Raw genomic sequence first — 27058 nt, 5'->3', positions numbered from 1 at the left:
TCATCACGTAGAGAAATGACGAGAGTAAAGGTACATCAGTGCAAATTCACCCAGCATATTAGGAGGCAGAGTCTAATCCAACAGGAAGATTGAGGGTGGAGAGTACTGATGAATACATTGGAAAATATACTCAGCTTCCACTATGGGAAAATCCAAGTGATAGATTATGTAGTTTGGATTTTGCTTATTTAATCCCTCCTCTGCACCCATTTACCTTATTTTAAAGTTGCTTATCGCCTAATTTGCATGATGAACATTGTAGGTTAAGAAGAGCCTGGCTACAGTTGGCAGAGACAGTGCAGTGATGTTGGAAGGGAGGTGATGGTAGGAAATATTAATAATAGGAAACCAGATATGCTACTGGGTAGGGAGAGTGAAAGGAGTAGTAAAAGAGGAGTGAGTGTGTGTGTGTGTGTGTGTGTGTGTGTGTGTGTTGTGTGAAACTCATTCAGTTTCTATATATTAGGAAACCATGTATTACAGTATAGATGATGAAATGTATAAAAATTAATTCACAAAGAGAATGAACAGTAAAGAAAATTAAAATGCCTAAGTGTTTTCTAAGGTCCAGCAGCTGTGTGTTTGCTTTGTGCCCTTCTCCTACTAATCCAACCCAGTTGGTAGAAATCAGTCACCTGCTTCTCTGGCACATTATTCTAGGAGTTAACTTTTAGGCATAGAATAAGTGGTCCTGGTAAAAACCACTGAGCATGTTAAGAAAGATCTCCAAAGTGCTTTTATGGATTTTTTTTCACATTTTCATTTATGTTCTTATATGTTTATGTCTATATTTTGTCCTCACTACTTCATGCCAGTTTCAAAACACACATTTTGTATCATGTTGTTCTACCCGAAATTTGGTATTTCCAACTTGGCCCTTCCTGCTTGGCAGATCTCTGAGGGTTTCTTTACAGATTGGAAAAGCCTATCCATTCAGACAGAGCTTTAGTATACAACTTGAAACACTTTGATTTGTAGCAAAGGGTTCACTGTAACAATTTTCTGATTTGGCCAAAATGACTTTGCATCTTCTATATGACTAGGAAAACCAGATGACAACTAAAATAGAAAAAAAACCTCATAGAAAATCTAAAAATACTTTCATAAGACCCTTTCTAGATTTTTATCACTTGATGTTTCAGTGACAGTATCTAGTTTGGCTCCTCTTGATTGCTTTTGAGACATTTTATTGATGGTGAAAAAGTTATTAATTTGGAATTTAATAAAATCTACTTATGAAAGAAAGGTTTTGGTGTACTGAAAGAAGGTAGAGTTAAAGTGAGCAAGTGATCACTCTTCATTTTGGTGATTGCTTTTTTAAATATGGAAGCTTTAGAAGTTCTGCCTTCTTTTGTGCCTTCCCAGAGCTCTTGATCCCGTCTGTGTGGCTTGTACTGAACATAGATGGGAAAAATATCTTACTTGTGAGAAGAATAGAAAGAATGTTCTATTTTATTTGGGATCTCTAATGCTTGGAGGATATATGTCTTATGTACAAATCTAAGTTAATGTTTTTGGGTACCTCCTCTAGACCAGTTTGTTAAAGAAGCCATGTATTTTATGTAAATCAAATCAAAATATCAATGGGTAATATGCAGAGAAACAGATTTGTCCATTGATTGAAATCTGTGGAATGTAGATTCTTCTTATTTTCTTGGCAGAAACCAGCTCACATACTTCAAGTTTTTCTCTGGCCTATTATAATTGTTTCATTTGACCAGTGCCTGAACTGACTTCTTACACTATAATATTTATCCTACATTCCTTAATCTCATTCAGAAGATTTGAAGACACTGATTTTTCTCCTGTTTCAACTTGTCACAGAGGAAAATTATCATATATTAATTAGAGTGTATGTTCTGAGATGTCACATGCTCAAGCTTTGTATCATGGCATGATGCTAAATATTACATTAAAAAAAAGAAAGTTCAGTTTGGGAAATGTTGTTTTGGAATGTGCTGGCTTTAACCAAATTAAGTTTCTTTAAAATCGTACTACTCCAAACTTTCATCCTGGTGTATATCCACAAGGCTGCATCATGTGTAGTGTTTCCCCATTCATTTGGCCACAAAATCCTTATCTTGGAAAACATTTTGTCATGTTTTGAGGGACTGTTGTTGTAGTGGAAGGATCAATGATCTGGAATTTGGAAATGACACTTTGAGCCTCTGTTTTACCATTCACTAGCCTTGGGACCTCAAACAAACGCTTTGTCCTCTAGCTTCAGTTTCCTGAGTGGTAATTGAGGTCACTTCCAGCTCTAGTCCTGTGTGGTTTAATGCTCCTATTGTTGACTCTGGATAGTCACATTTCCCACCTCTTTGCATCTATTGAAACCATACTGTAATTTTAGTCATTATGTTAGGCTGAGTGGATTGCACTTCCTTTTCTGTATAAGCTCCGAAGAAGAAACCCTTTAAAACTCTTTTCCATAGGTCATGATCAAAGGGTCCTGTTGGATTCATTAGTTAAATCTCAGAAAAAATTCATTTCTTAGATAATTCATCCTTATGATTATATTTTATTAGTATCTTATATTCATATAATTGTTTATTAAAGTCCCCTAAGTTCAAATGTATTAATTAGTTCCAATTAATTTTTCCTTTAACCATTATTAACCATTCATTGTGGCATTTTGTTCTAAGAGATAAAATTTAGGCATTTGTACTAATCTCTTGACTACTTATATGAAAATGGTGATTTAGTGGATATATTTGAAAAGTTTTATGATAATGTTGACTGATTATCTTTTTTTCTGTGTTAATTGGACAGTGAGTTAAGACCAAATATCTTTAGGGTTAAAAATTAATTAATCAGTATGTTAGATTTTGTATCTGGGGCTAAAAATTTATATATTAAGGAATTTTGTTGTATTTTCTGTAAGAAACTAATTTGTTCAAAATTGTAAGTTCATTATCAGCTTGATTAAGTGTTGTTTCTTTTCATCTTTTCTTTATCCCCCCCCTCCCGCCCCATGTGTGTTATTTTTCTGTATCCTAGGCTCAACAACAAAGAAACCTGGATAACATTGTCTTGCAACAACCCAGAATAGGCAGCAAGAGAAAATCTAAGAAAGATGCATATACGATCTTTGATACAGAGATGGAAAGCACTAGCCCCAAGTCAGAACAGGATTCAGGAATTCTGGATGTTGAAGATGAGGAAGATGATGAAGAGGTAACTAATGTTTGAATTGTATAAATGAGATTATTTTTAAGCCTAAATATAGTTTGCTTGAGATAATAGTTTTTTGTGATCTTCTGATTATTCAAAATGTGATCTCATTTTGAATTCAGATGAGCCCTAATTTAAAGAAATTGAAGATACATGAAAAGAATTTAAGTCCTTTGGGTATAGTCTGAGGAGAGGGATAGCTGGGTCAAATGGTGGTTAACAGATTTCCATACTGCTTTCCATATTGGCTTCACCAATTTTCAGTCCCACCAGCAATGTATGAGTGTACTCTTTTCCCCACATCCTTGCCAACATTTATTGTTGTTTGTCTTCATAATAGCTGCCATTCTTGACTGGAGTGAGATGATATCTTAGAGTAGTTTTGATTTGCATTTCTCTGATTGCTAGAGATGATCAACATTTTTTCATATATTTGTTGATTGATTGTATATCCTCTTCTGAGAAGGATCTGTTCAGATCCTTGGCCCATTTGTTGATTGGGTTATTGGTTTTTTCGGTGCTTAGCTTTTTGAGTTCTTTATATACCCTGGAGATTAGTGCTCTATCTGATGTGTGCGTAAAGATTTGCTCCCAGGATGTAGATTCTCTGTTCACTTACAGATTGTTTCTTTTGCTGAGAAGAAACTTTTTAGCTTAAATTGTGGTATATATGTGAATAAGAATTGTAATGCAAAAAAAAAGTACATGTATAAAGACATGAATTGGCATGAACATACTTTATATACAAAGATATGAAAAATTGTGTTTTGTATGTGTAATAAGAACTGTAATGCATTCTGCTCTCGTGTATTAAAAAAATAAAATCAATTAAATAAAAAAAGAATTTAAATTTTGATTCTTTTGAAAGAACTTAGATTTTAAGTATATTTTCCATTTTTTAAAAGATTCAGAGTTTTTGATTCTATACTGACTATATACTACATTAAGGAAAGAGTAGAGTTTACCTGATCTAGAGACCAGAGGTCCAAATGACCATAAACTAAATCTAGAACAGTTATTTGAGATCAATAAAAGATGTTATTTTAAAAAGGAAGATGGATTTCATTGTCTTGAGAAATGATTTGGATTTAAAATATAAAAACATTCCTAAAAGCTGAGAGTATGTTTTTGGAAACAGTTGATTATGGGGTATTTGGGAATTTTGTGACATATCCATAACCTCTTAGATTATTAGTTCTGTGTCACTGTCAGACAAAGAATTAGATAAAGTGGCTTAACTAGTACATATTTTTATATCCTTATTTGTTGTTGGAAGTATAAAATGTTATTAAAACTACAATTACAGTGACATTTGAGATTCCTATTACAATATTTATTCTAAATATTTATTATTTCATACTTAATCAGTTTCTTTGTGAGTACAGTATTTAGGAGCATGAGCTTTGGAGTCAAATAGGCTATTCGAATCCTGGCTCTGCTATTTTATTTTTAAAAGTTATCAGTAATTATATAATTTACTTTAAAGATGGCCATTAGCGTGTGAGGAACCATTTTACTCCTGAACTCAGTAACCTCTTTTGCCCTTTAAGTGCTTACCTTCTTTTCATTGTTTTAATTTTTCAGGTAAAACTAGGCTCACTATTTCTTCCCCATTCTTGTCCCCTCTTACACCTTTACTATCCTTCTTCCTCTCCTATCATCCCTAAAACCATGCCCCCCAAACCTGTCACCATCTAATTTTGTAATTTTGGGTAAATTGTTTAATTGTTGAAACCTTAAGTGTTTTCATGCGTCAAGTAAAGATAATAATCCTGGATCTACATAAGTGTCAGCTCCATAAAAAGTGGCCAACAAATATTAATTTTTATCTTATTTTTATTAGTCTTTCTTGCTGACTTCTGTTATGCATCACTACTGTCAGTATGCCTGTCCCTGTTATTATTCCTTTAACTTCAAAAATCAATTTGACATTGTTTGAACTGTTTGGGCTGAAAAACAAATACCAAATTGTTTATGTTTGAAACATTAGCTTTTAGTTGGTTGAATGTCTGAGGGACTATTGTATGTTTAAAGTACTACATTCTTTTATTTAGTTTTCATTGTTTAAGGGTCACATTTCTGTAATTTAAGTGAGTAATTGTACTTAGATGACCTAAAATTTATACTATACTAGGAGATATTTATGATGTAAACAAGATAAATAGTTAACAGTGCCTAACAGTTTGATCTCAGTCCCTATTATACTTTGATAATAAGAACTCTTAATGGCTCTTTATAGAATCAAGAAAAGTCCTTTGAATGTGATTTAATGGGACACTTTAGACTAAAGAACTTGCCATTTTTTTTTTCTTATAATCCATGGAGATAGATAGAGGCAGAAAGGAATTGATCTCTTTGAATATTTTCTGTTCTTGCCCAAGATGACTAGTATGTAGGATATGGATCCACCCTGGGGACCAGACTGTGAAGTACTAGACTTATCACAGGTAGCCAGTTACAATGGTAGTTTAATACAGTCTCAAGAAAGACAAGTTAATTTTTTTTTTTTAACATTTTAGGTACCCATCAAGGAAATTAAATTTGCAGAATGGCTTATGGAAACAGAATTTGGACATAAAGTGTATTCTTACTCCTTGACGAGATGGTTAGATGATAATATCAAAGAGTGAATTACATACCCTGTTCTGAATAGGAACCATTCTTTGTCACTTAATTCAGTGAAGATCATGAGTATGTTTCTTTTAATTTATGTGCCATGATTCTTCTTTGCTTTGTCCTATAAGGTCAAGAGAAGATGAGGAAAGTGGGACTAGTCAAATATGTTGGGATTTCCTCATCAAGCAACTATTATAAGAATGTATTTGGAAGTTAATATTTTTAAATGATTCAGTATCCCAAATCAAACAGAATTCATATTCAAGATTTGCTGATTGAGCTCTTACAACAAGAATTTGGCATTTCACTGTCATCTGATGGCATCCTATCCTTTAAAAAAAAATCCTACCTTATATTTATTTACTTCTCAGTTTGAATCTTCTTCTAGTGCACATTCTTAATCTCAAACCTCATGTAGAGAATTATTTATTTAGATGTCTCTAAACTGGTTTCTTGGCATAGTTCTTGCATGGTGTGAATAAATTCTTCAGATAAGGTCTTTCGTGACCCACTGTGACGTTCTGACCTTCATTCTTGTCATTCTTTAATGGACCTCATTGAGAGCCGCATAGTTTTTGGAGTATTGTGACTTTTAACTGTGTGCATGATAGCCACTGCATAGATTCCTATAGGGTAGTGGTTCTTAATCTATTTGGGGTCATATATTATTTTGAGAGTTTGATAAAAATATACAGAGTCTTTCCTTAGTGAAATGTGTGTATATATATACTTGCAAAAAGTTCTGCATGAAATTAAAGGGATTCATGAAATTCATTACCCCTAGGAGCCAACTTAGGCTCCCATGATACAGGGCAGTACTTCTTGAACTCTAATGTATGTAAGAAAATGCTTGGGAATTATATCAAAATGCAGATTCTGATACTGAACGTTGGCAATCAGAGTGAGTCTGCATTTTTACCAAGGTCTCAGTAAAGGAGGGTACTTTTGGTCTCTGCAGCATACTTTGAGTTGCAGGACTGTAAAGGACCTTGAGGAAGTTTCTTTAGTATATAAATAAAATAAACTCATGAGTGTTTGGGTCTCATATTGATTTTCCAATAAAATGATTTATAAATATTCTGGTAATAAATGCGATACTTGAAGATAAAGTTGTATTTGTGTACTAAAATCTGTTCCTTATAGTTGGGTACTAGTATTGCAAATGAAATTTGATATTTCCTCTTTTTTTGAAATTTTATAATTCTGATTTAACAAATTTACTTTATTATTCTTTCAATTAAGACTTTTTAACCCTTTTGTATACTTTTAATGGAAAAATACTTAATACATTCTTTGAGTAGAATGACAGTTGTAGATTATTTGCTATGTCTTTAGCTTAATGGTATTTCTTAATAGGAGATCATGGAATGAAGTAGGTAGGAAAACCCAAACCCCTAGAACATGGCTTTGCACATATGAGGCAGAAAATTCATGTATTATTAAACCGAAATAAAGTTTGTTTAGAGATGGGAAAATTTAGTAGCCTGGGGAAATGAAAATGGAGTGCTAGTAGTAAATTACCATCTTGGATGGAAAAACCAACTCCCATGTTGAACCTGCTGATGAAGTTAGGCCCTCTCCCCCTAGGTTTTGTTGAAGTATAGTACATCTCTCAGTGATTGCTGAAAAGTGTTGGAAAGAAAAATATTTCCTAGTAAAATTTTCTGTATATTTTTGAGTAAGTCAGTGAAATGGTCACAATTAAGAAAAGTTTTTTTAGATTAATCATATCTGATATTTAACTGTTTTTCATGAACAACTTAATTATTTAGATTTTCAGTGAAAATATGTGTGATTTGGGGAATCTGATTTGAATCTCTATTTTGTATCATGATATATGCATGTTTTAATGTTCTTCAATTGTCTAAGGAGGACTTTAAAACAGTTTTTAAAAGTAGTGAACATTTTGGATTGAGAATGTATTTATTGTTTGTATTCACCGGGAGTACCATTTTGAGACATTTGAAAACAAAATGCAAAGAAACTCTCAAGGTGACATATTGTTTGTGAAAAGATGAACAATAATATCTACTTGTGAGTAGGGCTGTTGTGAGGATTAAGTGAAATGCTTGATACATATAATGGTATGAGTGTAAATAGGTCCTATTACAACATTATGACTTTTTTTTTTTTAGATAAAGGTGAAATATCAGTTGACAATTTTTGGTAGTGTATATTTGCATAGACTGATGACTCTCATCCAATATATACAAAAAGTTGCTAAAATAAAGCAGTATTGAATAAAAAATTGTTTCAAAAAGGTGACACATGTCTGTAATCCAAGCTACTCTGGAGGCTAAGGCTGGAAGATTACAAGTTCAAGGCCAACCCTGGCAGCTTAGTGAGAACCCATCTCAAAATAAAAAGACTGGGGATATAGCCCAGTAGTACAATGCTCGTGTTCAGTACTTAACACAAACACATAACACACACGCGGGTGCGAACGCACATACACATACATGGTTCATGATTTCCTCTTTGTTGCTAGGTTACTTCAGATCTCCTTCATTCTTAGAATACTTCCTTGGTAGCACACTTATGACAAATTTTAGTTTGTATCTCTTTTAATTTGTTTTCAAGCTGTTAAGGAACACTAGCCACCTTGACATCCAGGCCAACCTACAATGAAATAAATGTTTGTTCATCAAATGATTCATGTCAGGTGTAGCTTTCCAGATTTTGGTGTGTGTGTCCTTTGAAACATAGAATTAGCAGATGGATTTACTAATTTGCATATGAATGCCATGTACTTTAGAACCTTTAGGAATGTCTTGATTGTGGCAGTATACTAATTTTGAGGTGGCAGAGTGTATTAATGTGCTAGGGCTGCTTTAACAAAATACTAACAGAAGATGAGGATTAAACAACAGAAGTTTAGTTTTTCACAATTCAGGAGTGAGGGGGAAGTCCAAGATCAAAGTTCAAGCATCGTTGCTTTCTCTTAAAACCCCTCTCCTTGGCTTATAGATGGCTGCCTTCAAGTTTTTCTTTGTATACATGTCCCTGGTGTCTGTTTCTCTTGTTAACATGACATCAGTCTTGTTGGAGTAGGGCTTCCATTATGACCTTATTTAACTTTAAGGCCCCTTTTGCAAATACAGTCACATTGGGGGGTTAAAGCTTCAACATATTAATTTTAGGGGGCTCAACATAGGATGATTGGAAAGTGCGCAAATAAGACTTGTATTTAAAGATACACAGTCCAATCCTTGTGCTATTGTAGCAAATCATGTAAATTTCTCTGCTTTTTCTCACTACAAAATAGTGACAATAATTAGTTTGTGTCAAATTTCTTGTAAAACATAGTAGTTGTTTTGATATTTGACCCATATTTTAAGTGGTTTGTGTAAAAACTTTCTATTGACAGAAAGGTAGCAAAAAATGAGGATTATTTCTCAGTAAGTTAAAGTGAAATAAAGGATGCCATTATAAATTCATTTTCATTAAACCAAATTGGCAGCCCATAGGCCAGAAATAGCTTTAAGATGGTTCGTTGGCTTACACAGGGCCTTAAAAAATGTTAAAATTGGTTGCTGTGTTACTTGGCTTTCCATTGCTGTGACAAAACACCTGAGTCAAAATTATTTATCAGTCCATAGAAATCCTCTCATTCTATTTTTATTGCTAGCCACTACTGCATTGTTTGGCTATAGCATAGTTTAATCAGCCAACCTATATATGAACATAGTGATCTCTACTATTTTCTTATAAAACAGTGTTTCAGTTGCACATATATTAAAATAGCAAAAATTAAAAAATACACTGAATATCAAGTATTGGCAAGGACATAGAGCAGTTGACATATCTGGTGGAAAATGTGAAATGGTACAATCACTATGGATAATGTTTTAGAAGTTTATTAAAAAGTTAATGTACCTTTATCATATGGCCTCACACTCCCACTCCTAGGTATTTAATCAATATATTCACTAAAAAGCCTGAACCTGAATATTTACAACAACTTTGTTCATGCATTGCCCAGAATACAAACAACCCAAACATCCTTCAGTGGATGAAGGCATAAACGAACTTTGGCATATCCCTAATTGGACTATTCCTCTGAAATAAAAAGGAATGAAAACTGATATATGAAACAGTGCAGATGAATCTCAGATGCCTTATGCCAAACAAAAGGATCCAAATTCAAAAGTCTACATACTGCATGAGCCTATTTATTTATTTACTTGTTGGGGATGGGATCGAACCTAGGTTCTCAAACATGCTAGGCAAGTGCTGTACCACTGAGCTACATTCCTAGCATGTATGAGTCTATTTGTAGGACACTCCTGAAAAGGAAAAACTCCAGGGGCAGAAAATGGATCAGTGTTTTCAAAGGGTGAGGCATGAGGGAACAATTTTACTACAAAGGGGCATGGAAGAATTTCAGGGGGTGTTGGAATTTTTTTCTTTTTATCTTGATTATGATGAGTACAGGGCTATATGCATTTGTCAGAATCTACAGAATTATTCACTAGAAACCATGAATTTTACCATATGTAAAATACCTTAAAACTTCACTAAATAAAAAAAAATGCAGGCAAACCTGAGAATATTTTTCCATATAGTTAATGATGTATCTTCAGGGTAGGTTCCTAGAAGCAGGAATGTTAAGTCCAGGGATAAATGTATAGTTTGTTGGATAATGTCAAATTCCCCTCCATAGAATTATATTTTTCCCCCTAGCCATATGCCAGCAATGTATGGGGTACCAATTTCCTTGTTCTTTAAGAGAGTATTTATTTTTAAGCTTTTAAATTTTTGCCAATTTCATAAAGGAGAAATTGTATCTCTGTATAGTTTCAATTTATATTCCTATTATTATAGATAAAGTCGAGTTATAAGCTTAAGGACCATTTGTGTATACACACACACGTACACACCCCATGTAATTGGAGGGTAAACTACTCATGTATTTTGCTCGTTTTTCTAATGATTTTGTTTCCTTTTTAAATTTTTATAAATTCTTTATGTATTAGGGATGTTAGCTCTTTGTCTAGTATATTGTAACATGTTTCTTCTTAATTTGCTTACCTTAATTTTTCTTCCTCTCAGAACTTTTATATTTAATATTATACTTAGTCTTAAATTAGCTTTTTTGCCTAACAGTTTGAAGTCTCTTAGCATATTGCTGGTTAAATAAAGTCCACTTGAAGTTTTATTTTACCAGGGTTCAGCTTTAAGTAGAGACTTTGGAGAGAAAAGCCTTTGATTTTTGGCTATAGGTTTTTTTTTTTTTTTTTTTTTTTTTTGGCAGGACCTCAGTACAAAGAAATAATCCCCACTTTTAAAAAATTGGTACATACTGTTGGGATCCCTTCCCCTCTCCCCGATTTTCTTCTGCTTAGTACAAACACTTGCATAAATAAATTTGTAATCTACTTAGGGATTTGTCATTAAGGATCCTAATAATTTGTGAGAAGCTCTGAAGCAATATTCCATAGTTTTCAGATAGAGCTCTGGTCAGGTTATTCTTATGTGCTCAAAGGCTTAGAAAATATATTTTTGCTAATTCTAGTTACTTACAGCCATAGGACTTCTAGTTTGTTGGTATGTCTACTGTGTTTAGTCTAGTTCCATGAAAGCTTATGTCCATATGAATTCTACACTTCTCCTCTAAATTTTTGAAAGTAAAGTAATTCAGAAAAGCACCCTGGTGAAAAATGTTTGCCAGGTATTTCCTGGCTTCCAGACATAATATGGGCAGTCACAAATGATCCTCTGAATGCAAAAGCCATGCCTCTTCACTAATCATTTGTTGTTTGCTTCCTACAGAAAAATGCCTGGTATACTTTAATGACTTGAGATCCAGCTGATTCTCAGAAATGAGCACTAAGCCTCTGCATTCATGTACCAATACCAAGAAACTGTTTTGTGTAAAGTGGTAATTAGAAATATTTTCAAAGTGAAGAATGGCCCAAATAATTAGTGAGAAACGTATTTAAATTCTTTGCAAGCTTCTATCATATAATTTTTGGATGCTCCATCTACTTTAAAGGGTTCTTAAGAGAAAAAGAAATGGTGTGTGTGTGTGTGTGTGTGTGTGTGTGTGTGTGTGTGTGAGAGAGAGAGAGAGAGAGAGAATGAATTTGTGTATGTCTGCATCTTCTGGGACAGATGTGTGAACAGCAGGGCTAGAGTGTCCTAATGCATTTCTGTTTTCATGCCCTATCTTTATCAGCAGCATAGGCAAACCTCTAATAGAACATTTGCTACTTTTCTTGAGTGGAGGGAGCCAAACAATGCTTTCTTGTCCTGTTCTCCTTTTCTAAGGTTATGCTTACCTAGCAGTGAAGCCAGTACATTATCAGGTCATTACTGCAGATGCCTAACCCCCCACCCCAGACTTCCTTCTCTAGTGAGTCTTTTAAGATAGTAGAAGTATCTACTGACTCTTATTCTTTTCTGTGGGGAGGAGAGGGTAACAAAAATATTAAATGGATGTATCTGTTAAAATTTGAATGGCATAATTTATTTTATAATCAAAATCTCCCTTTTTGACTGAATTTCCTCCTGAGTTATGGAGGAGAAAAACCATATCCAAACCCATGGAATGTCATTTGTATGTAAACTATCCAGAATATGTTATTTTGTTATAAAAGTACAAGTGGATTAAGTCTGTGGGCTAAGGATATAACTAAGAGATCAAATTTTCTTTGACTTCCCAAATGGCACTGTTTTCTTGACAGCTTGCTTAAAATATTTGTAAAATAGTTTTTAGACTAATTATAATTAAATAAACACATCACAGTAAAAAATTTCCCTTTTTACTTTAATGTGTAAAAACATTTCTCTATGTTTTATGGGAGGAACTTAGCCATTTACCTTTACATTTTCAGAAGCCTCCTTTTACTTAAACTAAGATCTCTACTAGAGAAGAAGCAAAAGATATCAGGAAAGACAAATTCTGATGTTTTGCAAGTATTCTCATAATCTAATCAGAAACAGAAATGTTCATGTTTCTTTTCTTCTTGACCACCTAATATTCTCATGTCTATTCTGAATCTTTGTATCTTCTTTAGTATCATTTACAGGAGTTCCTGAGGCTGTTTTTTCAGTGTGTATTTAGTAATCCTATTTATAAATTGACTTTTTTCTTCCTTGTTTATTCTTTTGTCTATAGATTGTTTTTGGTCATCTTTCTTCATGTAATAGCTGGTACATTTACAATTTTTAAATGCTACTTAGCAAATATTCCATAGGCAAAGATGAGAAAATACTGCTTTGACTGAAACTGTTAATATTTATCACATAAGAGTCATTGTATTAACATCTGTATTAGCATATAGTGGATACAGCATCTCTTGGATATGTGAATATGAAATTATAGAGGAGTATAGTAGTTACTTCCATGATATCTACTCCTAGATATGATAGTGCAGTCAATCCCCCCAAATTTTAATAGCTTATTATTTATCTTTATTTATTAAATATTAATAAATGTTATTTAAAAATATATACAAATTCTCTATATTATATAACATGCTTCCAGGCACAGATCTTATTTGTAGTATATAAAATCTTACTATTGGATCCTTCTGAAAATTCAGAGGTTTGAGTAGGCAAAAGGCACTACTCCATTCACAAACTATACAGGGAATTAAGCAGCTGCTGTCCTTGGTGATGAAATTATTTCATGTGACTTCTTAAAGAAAACAACTAGTTAAAAAAGCAGAATAATCTTGAATGTGCTGTTTGTGACTGTTGTTGGTATCTTCCTAGATCTATTTGAACTTCTAGAAAAATACAGACCCCAGTATCTTAATTTCTTGAGTTCCTGACTGCCAGGCAGAGGAAATGTTTAACTATTTTAATCATGTTTCTGTATCTCAAAAAGAAAGCCCTTATGAGAGGAAATGACAACGTCCTACCACAAAGTTATCTCTTATCAGTTATAGTCTCAGTCGATAATGATTTGTCAAATTTGGACATGTGTAAAATGCAAGGTCTGTGTTATTTACTTTGGAAAGGAAAAATTAGATGAAGCAGATAAAGAAGGAGTCATGGCTTTTGTTAGGAGACAGAAACCATTAGAGACAGTCATTGTTAGCTTAGGAAAGTGTCCTTGGACCCCTCCCTGTTGAAACCCAAACCTGCTTGAGTCATTCTTTGCCACTTGAGGGGAGGGAGGGGCAAAGGTAGGGAAGAAGTATGAAGACAGCTTTGACTGGGAGTTAGCATTTTAAATAGCTGAATGTGGACCTTAAAGCAGAACTATTGCTCTGAGTCAGGAAAAACTGTCTTTTGTTCTGATCTTCTTGCCTGCCCCCGTTTATTTACATTCTGGAAAATTCATTTCTTATCCTTGCAACCGTGTAGCATTCCTTCACGTACAGCATGTGTTGTTCTTCTCCTTTTGCCTTTCTGTAGATGTAAGTGATTCTTTTTCATTAGTGGAAGCAGAGAAAACACATCTAGCTCAAAGCAACATGAGTCAGTGCATACTTTACATACCTCCATCCTCACAGCACTCTTCTGGGTTCCTCACAGTGTTCCTTCCTAGGGTTTCTCACAGAGGGGAGCAGAGAGGAAAAATGATTTCTAAATATGAGGCTGCTAGGGGAGTAGAGGTGAAGATTGTGAGCTGAAGTCCTGCTTTTCTCCTTCATTTTTTGGCCTAGATTTCTTTGTACTGCTTTCAAAGCAGGCAGTCCTTTACTTGGGAAAAACTTAGCCTGATGATCATTCCAGAGGTTAAGAGATAGAGTTGATATCTTAGGTCAGAGCATTTAACAGTTGGAAGTTGATATAAAGATATCAAAAAACCTCACATAGACTAGGTTTGATTGGAAATATTGGTGATGATGGAAAAAACTTTCGTCATTTCTCTAGATACATCTTTTTTTGGGGGGGGGGAGTACAGATAAACCAATCTTTGTCTCTTAGTAATAAGTCTCTTTCTTTGTTAAGGGATCTATTAACTTATTGGCTGCAACTTTCTAGGGAAACTTTTCCTTGGAGTGGATGGTCATTCTATTAAGGAAGGGTCTGACTTTTGCAAGGCTCTGTCTGAGGAATCGTTGCAAGCAGTTTCCTTTTAAGTGAAACTACGGCTCTGTGATAAAGTAAAACAAAATAAATTGCATGAAGAAGAACATATAAAACAAAGTTATGATTGAATTTGCTAATAAAAATTAGGTATGAAATTCTTTAAACTTTTTTTGTGAATATATATTAAGTAACTTCCTTATAATCCTTATTTCTAAATAAAAGAAAAATATTTTATTTCCTATGCACATCAAACTTATTTATGCTATATATTTGTGTTTTTTTTTTATAATTTTCTAGTTGTAGATGGCATAATACCTTTATTTTGTTTATTTTTACGTGGTGCTGAGGTTCAAACCTAGTGCCTCACACTGTGGTAGGCAAGTGCTCTACCAATGAGCTACAACCCCAGCCCTATGTTATATATTTCTTCTTTGTTGTTTTTCCCTATGCATGTGTAATTTTTATGTAGTTTTGTGGATATGATTTTTTAACATGTTAAAACATGTTAAAACAATAGACATGAAAAACAATAGATTGTTTTTCTTTTGAGATTATGTTTTGCTTAGCTGTAGACTCTAGTATTTTGGTAGGCTAAAACCCATGTTTTTTTTGGCAAGATAAAACAGGCTCTGGTTTTTTTTGCAAGATAAATTTCCTTCAAATATCCAGTTTGTAATAGGAGGGGTGACCATAAAGGTGGTTTAATGTTGGGGTCATTTCATATAGGGAGGGACTATAATGATCACTTGGTGGCCCTTTTTAAGTAAACTTATTCACATAAAATTTTGTTTTGTTTATTTATAGCGCATATAGCACAGTGAGGTACTTTATAAATGGAGAGATTTAATTTTTGCCATCATGGGTGTGAAGTATATGAACAGAATGTTCCATTGATTCAAAGCAGTATAGAGATATGATGGTTTGAGAGGGAAAAGAAACTAAATCCTGTGCCACTGAATTGTGGAATTTGTAGATTTCATTAAGAAAAGCATCTTGGTTACAGAAGGTATGCCCTTCAAACAGAAATGTGGTTTACTTTATGAAATAAAGGAAACCAACATTGTCATTATGCATCAGCATAACTCAGTTGAGATGAGCCTGTTGCTTATGTTCTGAGAATCATATAGTTGCCAGTGCCACAATAAAAACATCAGTGGGGCCTTTATTTTGATTACTTCTTCATGTATTTTTCTTTTCCTTTTTGGTGTGTTCAACATTTATTTGCAGCGTCTTCTTTTATTCTTATTGAATCCCTATGTATCAACTGATGGCTCTCTCTTTTCAATTGAGGAAAGCTAGGCCAAAGTAAACTGTGACCTACTCATTGTCAAGTCACATAGCAAATTAGTTTTGGCACTGAGACTTGACTCCAGTTCTCATCTAATTTTTTTTCTTTTATTGTCTGAGGGTCTAGATTTAATCAACATACATTATTCACATTCAATCTGCTGGTATTACTACGTTTGGCAATTTTATTTATAATCCTTTTTTTTAAAAAAAAATTATCTCCCCTCCTTTCCTAGAATATTTCTGTATTTCATTGTACAATGAATTAATTATTTACTAATTTTTGTGCCCTTCTGAAGTTGAATGCAGGCCATTTAATTCATCCTGTGTTGCAAGATTTGTTTTTGACCAGTGAAACTTTTTTGTTTTTTAATGTAAACTACCATGTATCTTAGAATAAAAAAGTCAAGTCATCAGAGTCATATTCTCACATTTTTTTGTATTTTCCCTTTAGAGTCCTAGGGTCCAAGAAGTATGTCTTCAGTGGATATAACAATGCCATCTGTTTCTCTTCTCTGCTATCCATCCTGTGGCTTGGCCCAGCCATGGTGTATACCTTCACAGTTTATTAATCTCTTAACTAGAATAACAGAACTAGGTGTTTTGAGGCATAGCTTTTGTTTGTTTTGTATTCACACTTAGAAGCTAGTGCTGATTTTTTTAAAACACTTGAGTAATAAAAAATGCATAGTTACTCTTAATAGCTCTTTTTGAAAAATATTTTAATGATAATCTTGTGTTTGCAGGTCCCTGGGGCCCAAGATTTGGTGGACTTCTCTCCTGTTTATCGATGTCTACACATATATTCGGTTCTGGTGAGTCTTTATCTGGCTCTGCCTAATAAAGATATTTATTTTTTATTATTTTTAAAAATACATCTTTAGTTATAGATGGATAGATACCTTTATTTTATTTATTTATATTTATGTGGTGCTGAGGATCAAACCTAGTGCCTCACATGTGCTAGGAAAGTGCTTTACCACTGAGCCACAGCCCCAATAAAGATATTTACTGAATTAAAACTCTCATTTTTGGTAAATTTTCTGTTTATTATTAAGCATGGAATGAGAAATTAGTGTGTTCAAGGAGTTTTAAATAATTCAGTCTGTTCTTGGTTCTTGAATCTTTTATGTTTGCTATGTAATATGCTATAGATAGTGGTATTTCTATCAGTCATCCTCAAATTGGTAGATTATAACTAGGAATGTAGCCAGTGCCATAGTAAAAACTTCAGCTAAACATCAGTAAGAACACATATCTCCTATTAAAACAGTGTTTGTGAAAACTATTTACATGTACATTTTTTATTCTGAGGACATTTATTCCTTTTGTCTTATAAAAACACATGGGAAAAAGAAACTGAGTGGAAATATGGGTTTTAATAAAATTCCAAGAAATGACCCCTTTCTCTATCCTCGTGAGATAACCACATGTAGATACACAGATGAACACAAAATAACATTAAACTGTAGCATTAACAAAGACAAATTGATGAGAGGAGTCCATTCTTGTTATTTTTTTATAGCAAAGTTGTATGAAGCCTGTGTCAGGTTGTTTTTCACATGTTCAAGTATGTCTTACTGCTCAGTCTGTTTTCTTCCTTCATATATATATATATAATTTAGCATCACTTAGTCATCACTCCAGTCCTTCTAGGACACTGATCTATGGATGTTAATGGCCTGAAGTATTTTGTGGTAGTCTCCATTGGTTTAAGAAAAGACCTACTGGCTTCTAGCCCTTCCCCTCCCACTGTTTCTTCCTCCAATCTCTTCCCCTCACTGTCTTCTCCCTCTCCATTCTCTCTCTCTCTCTTATCATCTGTCATTCCTTATGAATGAAGATGAAGCCAGGTGTAAACTGAATTGTATCAAGGCATTTAAAATAAGTCCACAATTTATTTTTAATCTCACATATAGAGAATCATATAAATCACATGTATCTTAGGTTATGGCACATTATTATTATTTTATACAACACTATCTTTTGTATTTTAGTTTATTAGGTTTTTCTCATTCATTCCCTATCAACAAACCTCCTTGTCTCTTTTCCATGTATGCTGACTCCTATGTGTTTTTTAAAAACATTTAAGTTGTTGATGGACCTTTATTTTAATCTTTTATTTATATGTGGTGCTGAGAATCGAACCCAGTGCCTTACACATGTGAGGCAAGTACTCTACCACTGAGCCACAACCCCAGCCTTCTCTTACATGTCTAATGGTCATGAATGTGTATATGTGTCCTTGAAAAGAGTATGGTGATTTTTTTATATTTATATTTTAGTTGTAGTTGGACATAATACCTTTATTTTATTTATTTATTTTTTATGTGGTGCTGAGGATCAAACCCAGGGCCTCACATGTGCTAGGCGAGCTCTCTACTGCTGAGCCATAACCCCAGGCCCAAGTATGATGATTTTTCTATATGTATATGTTTTTAATTTACTCAAATGGTGTTAGGCTGCGGCTCTTGTTTTGTTTCCTGTATTTTTGGTTCAGCACTATTTTAAATATCTATCCTTATTAGAATTTACAAATCTGGCTCATTTCCTTCTACTAATGCATGATAGTTAATTGAGGGTTTGCATTTGCTGTGATTTTATTATTTATTACTTTAGTCATTAACACTTAAATTGCCTCTAGCAATTTGCTGTGGCAGATAGTTCTCCCTGATGGGTTCATGTGAGTTTTTATGGTTTCTATACCTAGGAACAGAATTGTTGAATCATAAGGTAGAATACTTAATTTGTAATTTTTTGGTAACCTGATATTGAATGAAATCTGTTTTAATTTGCATTTATTTTACTACTGGTAAAAATTGTGCTTTACTTTATAGAATTACTTATCATTTATTTCCTATTTTTAACGCTTACTTTGTGTTTATATTGAGCTTATTGTCTTTATTTCCTTTTTCCAAAAGAGAAATTTGTAAATATTGACAGTTTAGGATGTTGAAAATATTTGTTTTTCCAATTTGTTGTCAGATCCTAAATTTATGTTTTTTTCATGAAACAGAATTGGTAGTTTTGATGTAATCTACTCCATCAATTTTAGCCCAATTTTGGTTTATAGTTTTTGAATTGTGTTAAAAAAATTCTGTCTGTCCCAAGGTCACAAAATATTTCCATGATATTACTTATAATATTTGCCATTTATTTTTTCCAGTCTCAAGTATTATTATTCATTTTGATTTTCAATTCACTCAATTTTTTCCTCAGCATGAAGTGGATTTGGAGAGACAAGGATGTATAAATAAATGAAGTACTTATGCTTCAAATGATTTCAATATACTAGGAGAGAAGTTACATTCTTTGAATGACTAATATAGTAGCACCATATCTCATCACTTTTGTGTGCTAGTTTTTATAAGCTTTATTAAGATTTTATAATATGAAAATATAACATTTGCCTCAAATGAGAATTCTAAAGTGATTCATGGATGTATTGGAATATTAAGTTAGAAATCTGGTTGTATATGGTGTTATAGTATCCTAGCTTTTTCAATTATGAAATGGGATAATAATTACTTGCTTAGTACAGTTATAAACATTCAATGAATAGTGCCTAACTCAGCCTTTTGAAAATAATTGGCATTTAATAAATGATAGCTGTCTGGTGAGAGGTGTGTTATCTCAGATACTGGTGGTTAGATACAGTACTGGTATTTTGAAAAGTATGCATAGGAGTTCTGGTCTCTGTCTTTGACATGCAAATTTTATAATTGTAAAAAATGTATACATTTTTTTTTTAAATTTTAATATTTTATTTTTAGTTATCGGCGGACACAACATCTTTGTCTTGTTTTGTTTGTATGTGGTGCTGAGGATCGAACCTGGGCCGCACGCATACCATGCGAGCGCGCTACCACTTGAGCCACATCCCCAGCCCCAAAAATGTATACATTCTTAATTGAACAGTAACTATGAAGTTCTAATCTATGTGGGAGTGAGGGCATATTGGTAATTCTTTAGAAATGATGAAGTTCTTCCTGGAGGAGGACCTTAAACTGTCCATTTAAAAGTAAATTCTAGAGGCTGGATCTGTAGCTCAGGGGCAGAATGCTTGCCTAGCATGTGTGAGGCACTGGGTTCGATCCTTAGCACTGCACAAAAATTAAATAAATAAAATAAAGGCATGATGTCCATCTGCAACTACAATTACACATTAGTGTTCTATACTGTTGAAATATTTGATATTCGTAAATTTTCTATAATTTATAAGGCATTGTTTGCATGGCAGAAACAGGTCCCTTCATAGTGTTCTGTAGTTTAGAAAAGGTGCAGCGAGTGGCTGGAACTTAGCTCTGGTTTTTGGAATGTATGTTAATATTTTAAATGTTGCTGTACCAGACCTGTCGGGACTTTGAATAAAATCTCCAATACCACTTTACTAAAGGAAAGGCCAGATCATGTGTCACTTACAGTGCTGGCTTCAGTGTGTTTTGGGGACTGTGCTTTGTTTTTCTCTGTATTTGCTTCCTCATTCTCAAGTCATTAATTTGCTTTACTGCATGGTAAATTGTAGCTCCTCATAATATTAACAACAAAGATATTTTAAAAGTGGGTTAGTAATATAAATACTATCATTTTTTTAAAATTTTATAACATAGTTAATGTTAGGCCTTAAGAAAGATGATTTGAGTCTATTGAGATAGGGGGACTAAGAAGAAAATAAACCTTATTTCCTCATTCCTTTCTGTTCCAACACTTGACTCTGCTTCACAATTCAGTTTTTCATCAGTCTAGTGTGTTTTTCTTCCCTGCCTTGCTTCTGTATCTTACTGGACCTTCTGATTTTGACGTTGTTGGTCATTTTTGCCTTTTAACTCATAATCCCATTGTCTTCCTTTATACTGTTTTTCTTTCTGATAGTTGGTGCCTGTTTTGTTCTTTGTGGGCTCTGTTTCTTCTTTGCGTCCCTCGCTGTTCCCAGGGTTCTACCCTTGCTTCACTTCTCTTCTTTGTTTCTTGCCTTTCCTAAAAGATATAATCTACTCTCATGGTTTGCAGTATTTGATAACTTTCTTTTTTGGTACTGGTGTTGAACCCAGGGGCATTCTATCACTGAGCTACACCCCCAGTACTTTTTGTTTATTTATTTTATTTTGGGACAGGGTCTTGTTAAGTGCTCAGACTGGCCTCAAATTTGCTATTGTCCTGCCTCAGCCTCCTGAGTCTCTAGGATTACAGGTATTTGCCACTGTGCTGAGCTGAAAGTCTAATAACTTTCAAACCTGTATTTTCACTCTTTGACTTTCCCTTGAGATTGAAACATGTGTATATAATCATCTACTGGGGCAGGGGGTGTAGCTCAGTGGTAGAGCATGTGCTTAGCATGCACAAGGCCCTGGGTTTGATCCCCAGACCAGAATTAACCAAAAAACAAAACAAATCAAAACCGTATATTGAACCTAATCCTTTGGAGATTATACAGGCTATCTCTGTATGTTTCAAAAGAAACTCTTTTTATCTCTTGCCCCCACCCTCACCCATTCTGCTTCTCCTGAGTTTTCAGTGGTCTCAGGTAGGAATAGCATCATGTATCTAGTCACCAGCCAGAAACTTAATCTCATATTTTTTATCGGTGCCGTATCCAAATCTCCAAAGTTTGCAAATGTGACCTCCTGAATCTAGTTTAATTTTTTCACATCATCCCTACCCCCAAAATATAGCCCTAGTTCAGTATCCTTAACTCATCTTCCTACTCTCAATCTTAAACCCTTAACTCAGTTCTCACCAGGGTCCTAGTAATCTAACATACAAATCTAACATATGTGCTTAAAATTCTCCAATTGGTCTTCTGTAGAGTAAACTATAGAAATATGGAAGAAAATGTAGGGTATAGAAGGTCTTCCATATTTCTTCTTGCTTACCACCTTGACTTCATATCCTGGAATGTTTCTGGTTCTTTCAATATAGGATGCTGTTTTATGCCTTTCATCCTTTCCTTATGCCAAGTGTTCTGCTTGAATTAATGTTCCCATTTCTTTTTATTTTACTGATTCTTATTTTATATCCTTGTGTCCTCCAGGAGTTTTCCCTGATGTCCCAGGTGAACTCATTGGACCTCCTCCTTCACTCTTATACTAGGACCCAGCACATATTTGTATCAGTGCTAACTGTATTGTATCATCATCTTCTAAATGTGCCTTTTCTTCAGTAGATTGTAAGCTCTTTTAGGGCAGGTATAATATTTATTCATTTTATTTTTTCAAGCCCCCAGCCCTTAGCACTTAGTGGTATATAATACTCAATAAATGTTTGTTTTTGATTTTGAAAGATAACCACTCTCCTTTTGACCTACAGATGAATTCAGTCTTCTAGTCTCAGGCAGGCTTATACAATATCAGGGCAGGGACTTACACGAGGGAAAACAGTTCTATTGGTGTCCAACGGAAGGATCATAACATAAGTAACAAAAAGTTCTAATATTTTGTCATTTACAATAGTGTTTATCTGAACTTTTGGCCTGGAGGATAACAAGGCACACTTTGAATAAACATCGCAATATTTATTATTTTTAGTGAAACCGACCTTCCATTCACCCCCCCTTTTATGGCTGTGCTGCTTATAAATTCCCAAAGGATTATTTGAAAAATCCTACTTATATCTGCCAGCCTTATCAGTAGGGCAGGAGTTCACGTATTGTAACAGGAGGTCAGATTTCGGTCATGGTCTTATAGATGGGGACAAGCACCTGTAAATTCTTCCTTTGGTGACTAAAGTGAAGTACAATATCAAACAGGCAGTGAGACTTTTCTAGGAAGTGCTGAACTTTGGCAGGAAGGGCAAACTTTGGTGGGTGGGGGGGAGGGAAAAAGTGAACAAGGGTCAGATACTGGTTAATGGTGACTTGGTCCTTGATATAATAATGCAATGGAAGTGTGCAGGGCAGAGGTAGGTGTATTTTATGGAATTGTTTTGAACAATTTATCTGGCTTAAATCTTCACATACAGTTTAGAGATGGACAGGTAAGTAGCAGAGTATAAAAATATTATGGTCATTAAAGAAAAATATTTTTTAAAGAGAAAAATCATAAATTAAAAAATTTACTGTTAAAGAAATAATCAATAATAATAATGATCTGAGGTTCTTGTACACAGTATAGAGTTAGTTAAAAAGATAGATGGGCATCTAATGAAGACAGAAATCAGTCTGTCTTACAGATTTTCAAAAACTCAGTTGACCCAGTGTTATCTGCCATGTTTATGGGCTCCAAGCCTCAAACCCAGCTCAGTTTGGATAAAAATTTGCTCTTGCTGAAGCTCTTTTTATTCTCTGAATCTTCTCCAAGTTCACTGCTTTCTCACTGTTTCATGTATACCCCTTAGCAAACAGGTTGGATATCATTAAGAGGGACCAGAGGAGTAAACCTATAAATATAACCATTCTCCTGGTATATGGGTCTCATTTGTGATCTTTTCTTCTTTGGATATCTGGGTCACCAGCAATCTAATATCATCTGCTCATTAACAATTTTGATTTCTACATAAAAAAATGTAGAGAAAACATACACCTTTGATTTATATACTTTTCTGCATATGTGTTGTACAGTCATCAAAAGTTTAAAGATTTCTGACATCTTGGGTTCAGGCATAGCAATTACAACATAGCAATTCTTTTTGGGGAAGCAGCAACGCCCTAGTATTACATGAATCATAAGAACCTCAGTTATATCTAATATTCCTCCAGTCTCTAAAGGCAACAATAAGAGAGTCTAAGATATAAGGGAATGCAGAATGTTGTGCTGTGAATTCATTATTACCAACAGTCTATGATGTGCATTATTTTTCTTAAACTTTCTTAGGCAAGGGACTTTGGAGAATTTGATGAAAACTGGGAATCATTTATCCAGACAAAATGTACATATGTGCATGTAATGTTTTAATTGGAATTTCACAAGTATCCTCAACTCCCTAAATCTTATGCATAGACCCAGAAAGAATCCCTCATCTAAAAAGAAGTCAGGTTTTAGGTGTCTACTGAGAATGGCCACACACCCCATAGACCCAGAAAGAATCCCTCATCTAAAAAGAAGTCAGGTTTTAGGTGTCTACTGAGAATGGCCACACAGCCCCAATTGCATTTGAATACCTCATGTTAAAAGCCTCTTAACAACTTCCTACCATCTTGTCTTTTTCTTAGATTTGGAAACCTTGTCAAAATCTAAACGTAAATGTGTATTTCAGAGTGACCTTATTTTTGTCATAAATTTTTGTTCTCTGGACAGCCATTATGTAGGGCAAAAGTGATAATCTTTTTTTTTTGTTAGGAATAAGTTAGCCTCCACAGCTAGACTAATTATTTTGTTTCCTGAATTCTTTTACTTAGAAGGACCAGAGCAGAGATTTAGAAGTAATTATGAGAACTCTTGATTACTAATTGATTTTCCTGACAGAACTAATTGGTTAAGTTTCAGAATATTTTACTTTTATTTGCTTTTCAGAATATCTCTTTTTTTGGAACTTGATTCTTACTAAGAGAAGCAACTCAGCGTCAGAGCTAGAATTTACCCACAATCTCTTCATAGTAGCAGCAGAGGGTGGGATGGAGTAGGGTGGGAAAGAATCTTCCTGAAACGTGTTTTTCTCACTTTCTATCTGAGAATTTCTAGTGGTATTGTCTGGTATGGTCTACAAAAACCATGGTCATGGTAGTTACAGATAATAGTAAGGAAAGGATCTGAAGAGTAAGTGACATTGTTTTTTTGAAGGTTTTAAGCTTAAAGAGCTTTGGTAGCAATTGACTATTATATTAAAGCACTGGGAAATAAGTAATTGAAGAGTCTAAGACATTACTAAAGTTTTTAATTGAAAAAAAAAAAAAAGATTTGTTTCAGCATTCCCAAGGTTACTTCATGATTTTTTAAAATGGTGGTTAAATGGTGGTAATTGAAGGGTGTTATTTATATATATATATTTGTAATATCATCAGATTGGATTTTTTGTAATACAGCTATTCAGTTTCATAGTGCTTCATAGATTTGACTACATTAAATAAGTGACCTATGTGGTAGATATAGGAAAAACACTTTGTTGGGTAGAGACTGGTCTTTCTCACTCCGAATCACACTGTGAAATAGTGCCTTTGTTGGTACCAATGTGAAGATTTTAGTGTTCTTATTTTTGCATTTTTATCAAAAGGCATTGTTGCTACTTAAAAAGTTGGCTACAAGAGTTTAAACAGACTTAAAGCAGATTTGAAGGATTTCACTGTATTTCTGAAAATATATGGATTATATTTTAATGGACACTATAAAATTGGTTCAACATTTCTGCTATATCTTGATATTAAGACAGTTGATTGGCAAATGAAAAAAGATGCAAATCAGCCTCACATTGTTTTTACCAATGCTCCTCACCAACTCCTGACCTGAATGCTAATAAACAAATAGAGCTATAACTGATTTCTTTTTAGTTTTCATTAAAATTTATAGCATTTCCATAATATTTAAAAAGAACTATCCCGATTCTATTTTATATGTTGAAACTGTTGATTTGTATTTATTGTGCATAACTGTGGTAAAAATGCATTATTTGAACTTTCAGTTTTTCATAAAAGATACTTCAGTAAACATATAAATATTGGTTTGGTCAAATGCAAGCAAGATCATTTACTGTTCCTATGCTAGAAATTAAGGCTAATGAGAAATGCCTGTGTATAAAATTCTGGGTGCTAGGAGTTTGTGAATAAATGTTTTTCTTAGTTGATATTTCCAGAGACGCTGTTACACAGAAGGGGAAATACTTTATTTTGCCAGTGATGAGAAATTGTAAATTGTAAATCTAGAACTCCAGCATTGCTAGAGGCATATAGCTTAATAATTGAAATTACAGTTGTTTCTGGAGATGTATTTGTAGAGAACACTAATCTCATTAATTGACCTGTTAAAAAATAATGAAATAAAAAAGAAGAGGTCCCCTGTTTCAGATGTCATTGAAACTTCAGGTACTATACTGCTTGAGCATTTTGCAGCACATGTTAGTGTATTCTGAGAAGATCTACCAAAAAAAAAAAAAAAATTGAACTTTTCTAAAGCCAGCATGTAATAATATACTGGAAAATACAAAGGACACCTTCTCTTCTAAAAGTTTATAATTTAATGGATCAAAAGAGAAGCTGCTTTGTGAGACCTGAAGAAGATTTAAAAAAAAAAAAACCATCATGTTTATTTGAAAAACACAAATTTTCTTTGGGAAATAAAAAAGAATATTAAACTTTTAATGGAAAAGGTTTTTTGAGAACAGAAATTTGAAATAAGTAGGCACCATTTGCAAATGTTTTGGAATTGCATTGGCTTACGGATGTTTATATACTTGAAATTTATTTTTAAGAGTTTTAGATGACTTCAATATTTCTCAAGTTGGTATTTAGACACTATTCTTCTTTATCCTTTTTACAATTGTAGTATTTCCATTTTAAATGGACTTCATTTTCCCCTCTCAAAATATTCATCTGTTTCTCACTGTATCTAAGAGAAATGCAAGTTGCACTTCGGGAAACAGCTTATATTTAGCAGAGCCAGAGCTTTCTGATTTGCTTCCAGATCTTGAGTACTTTTGAGCAATAATAATGTATTTTAAGTCTTTTCTTTACACACATACACACACACACACACACGTGCATGCACACATACACACTCACAAATGTGGAAAGTTTTGCCCTGACATATTTGGTAACTCCTAGTTGATTACTGACACTTAACAGGTTGTCTCATCACTCTCCTGCCATATCTCACTGTCTCCTCACTTCTCTGACCCACCAGTGCCTGGTGGGGTTAGATAGGCAAACACTACATAGATCATAGAGAGAAGGCTGAGGGTGAGATACTTTGTGCACTGCATTGATAAGGACACAGGAAAAGCCATTTATAGTGATAACTTTCCTGCAGTATAGGCTAATGGGCCCTGGTTTATAGTAGCTGTAATCTAACTTCTTATAATTGTCATATTGCTCTTTTAACCTGGTGACCTTATTACCCATGGGCATACA

The 27058-nt window shown here is 33.9% G+C and overlaps 1 protein-coding gene and 1 non-coding gene across 4 annotated transcripts in view; both read left to right on the top strand.

Moving 5' to 3' along the window:
* Positions 1 to 27058, top strand: part of Exoc6b (exocyst complex component 6B) — a 625817-nt gene that overhangs the window by 252889 nt on the left and 345870 nt on the right. For all 3 annotated transcript variants that reach the window (XM_071601708.1, XM_027934392.3, XM_027934391.2), the window contains 2 exons: positions 3001 to 3177; positions 16812 to 16880. In XM_071601708.1, coding sequence (XP_071457809.1) covers positions 3001 to 3177; positions 16812 to 16880 — 246 coding nt within the window. The remainder of the gene's footprint in view (positions 1 to 3000; positions 3178 to 16811; positions 16881 to 27058) is intronic.
* On the top strand, positions 21369 to 21439 carry Trnaa-agc (transfer RNA alanine (anticodon AGC)). The gene has a single exon. It is a non-coding gene; the product is annotated as a tRNA-Ala (tRNA).

Source organism: Marmota flaviventris, chromosome 14 (genome assembly GCF_047511675.1).
Source record: "Marmota flaviventris isolate mMarFla1 chromosome 14, mMarFla1.hap1, whole genome shotgun sequence".
NCBI classification, from domain to species: domain Eukaryota; kingdom Metazoa; phylum Chordata; class Mammalia; order Rodentia; family Sciuridae; genus Marmota; species Marmota flaviventris.
Note: the sequence above shows the minus strand (reverse complement) of the source record. Positions and strands in the feature narration are given on the sequence as shown.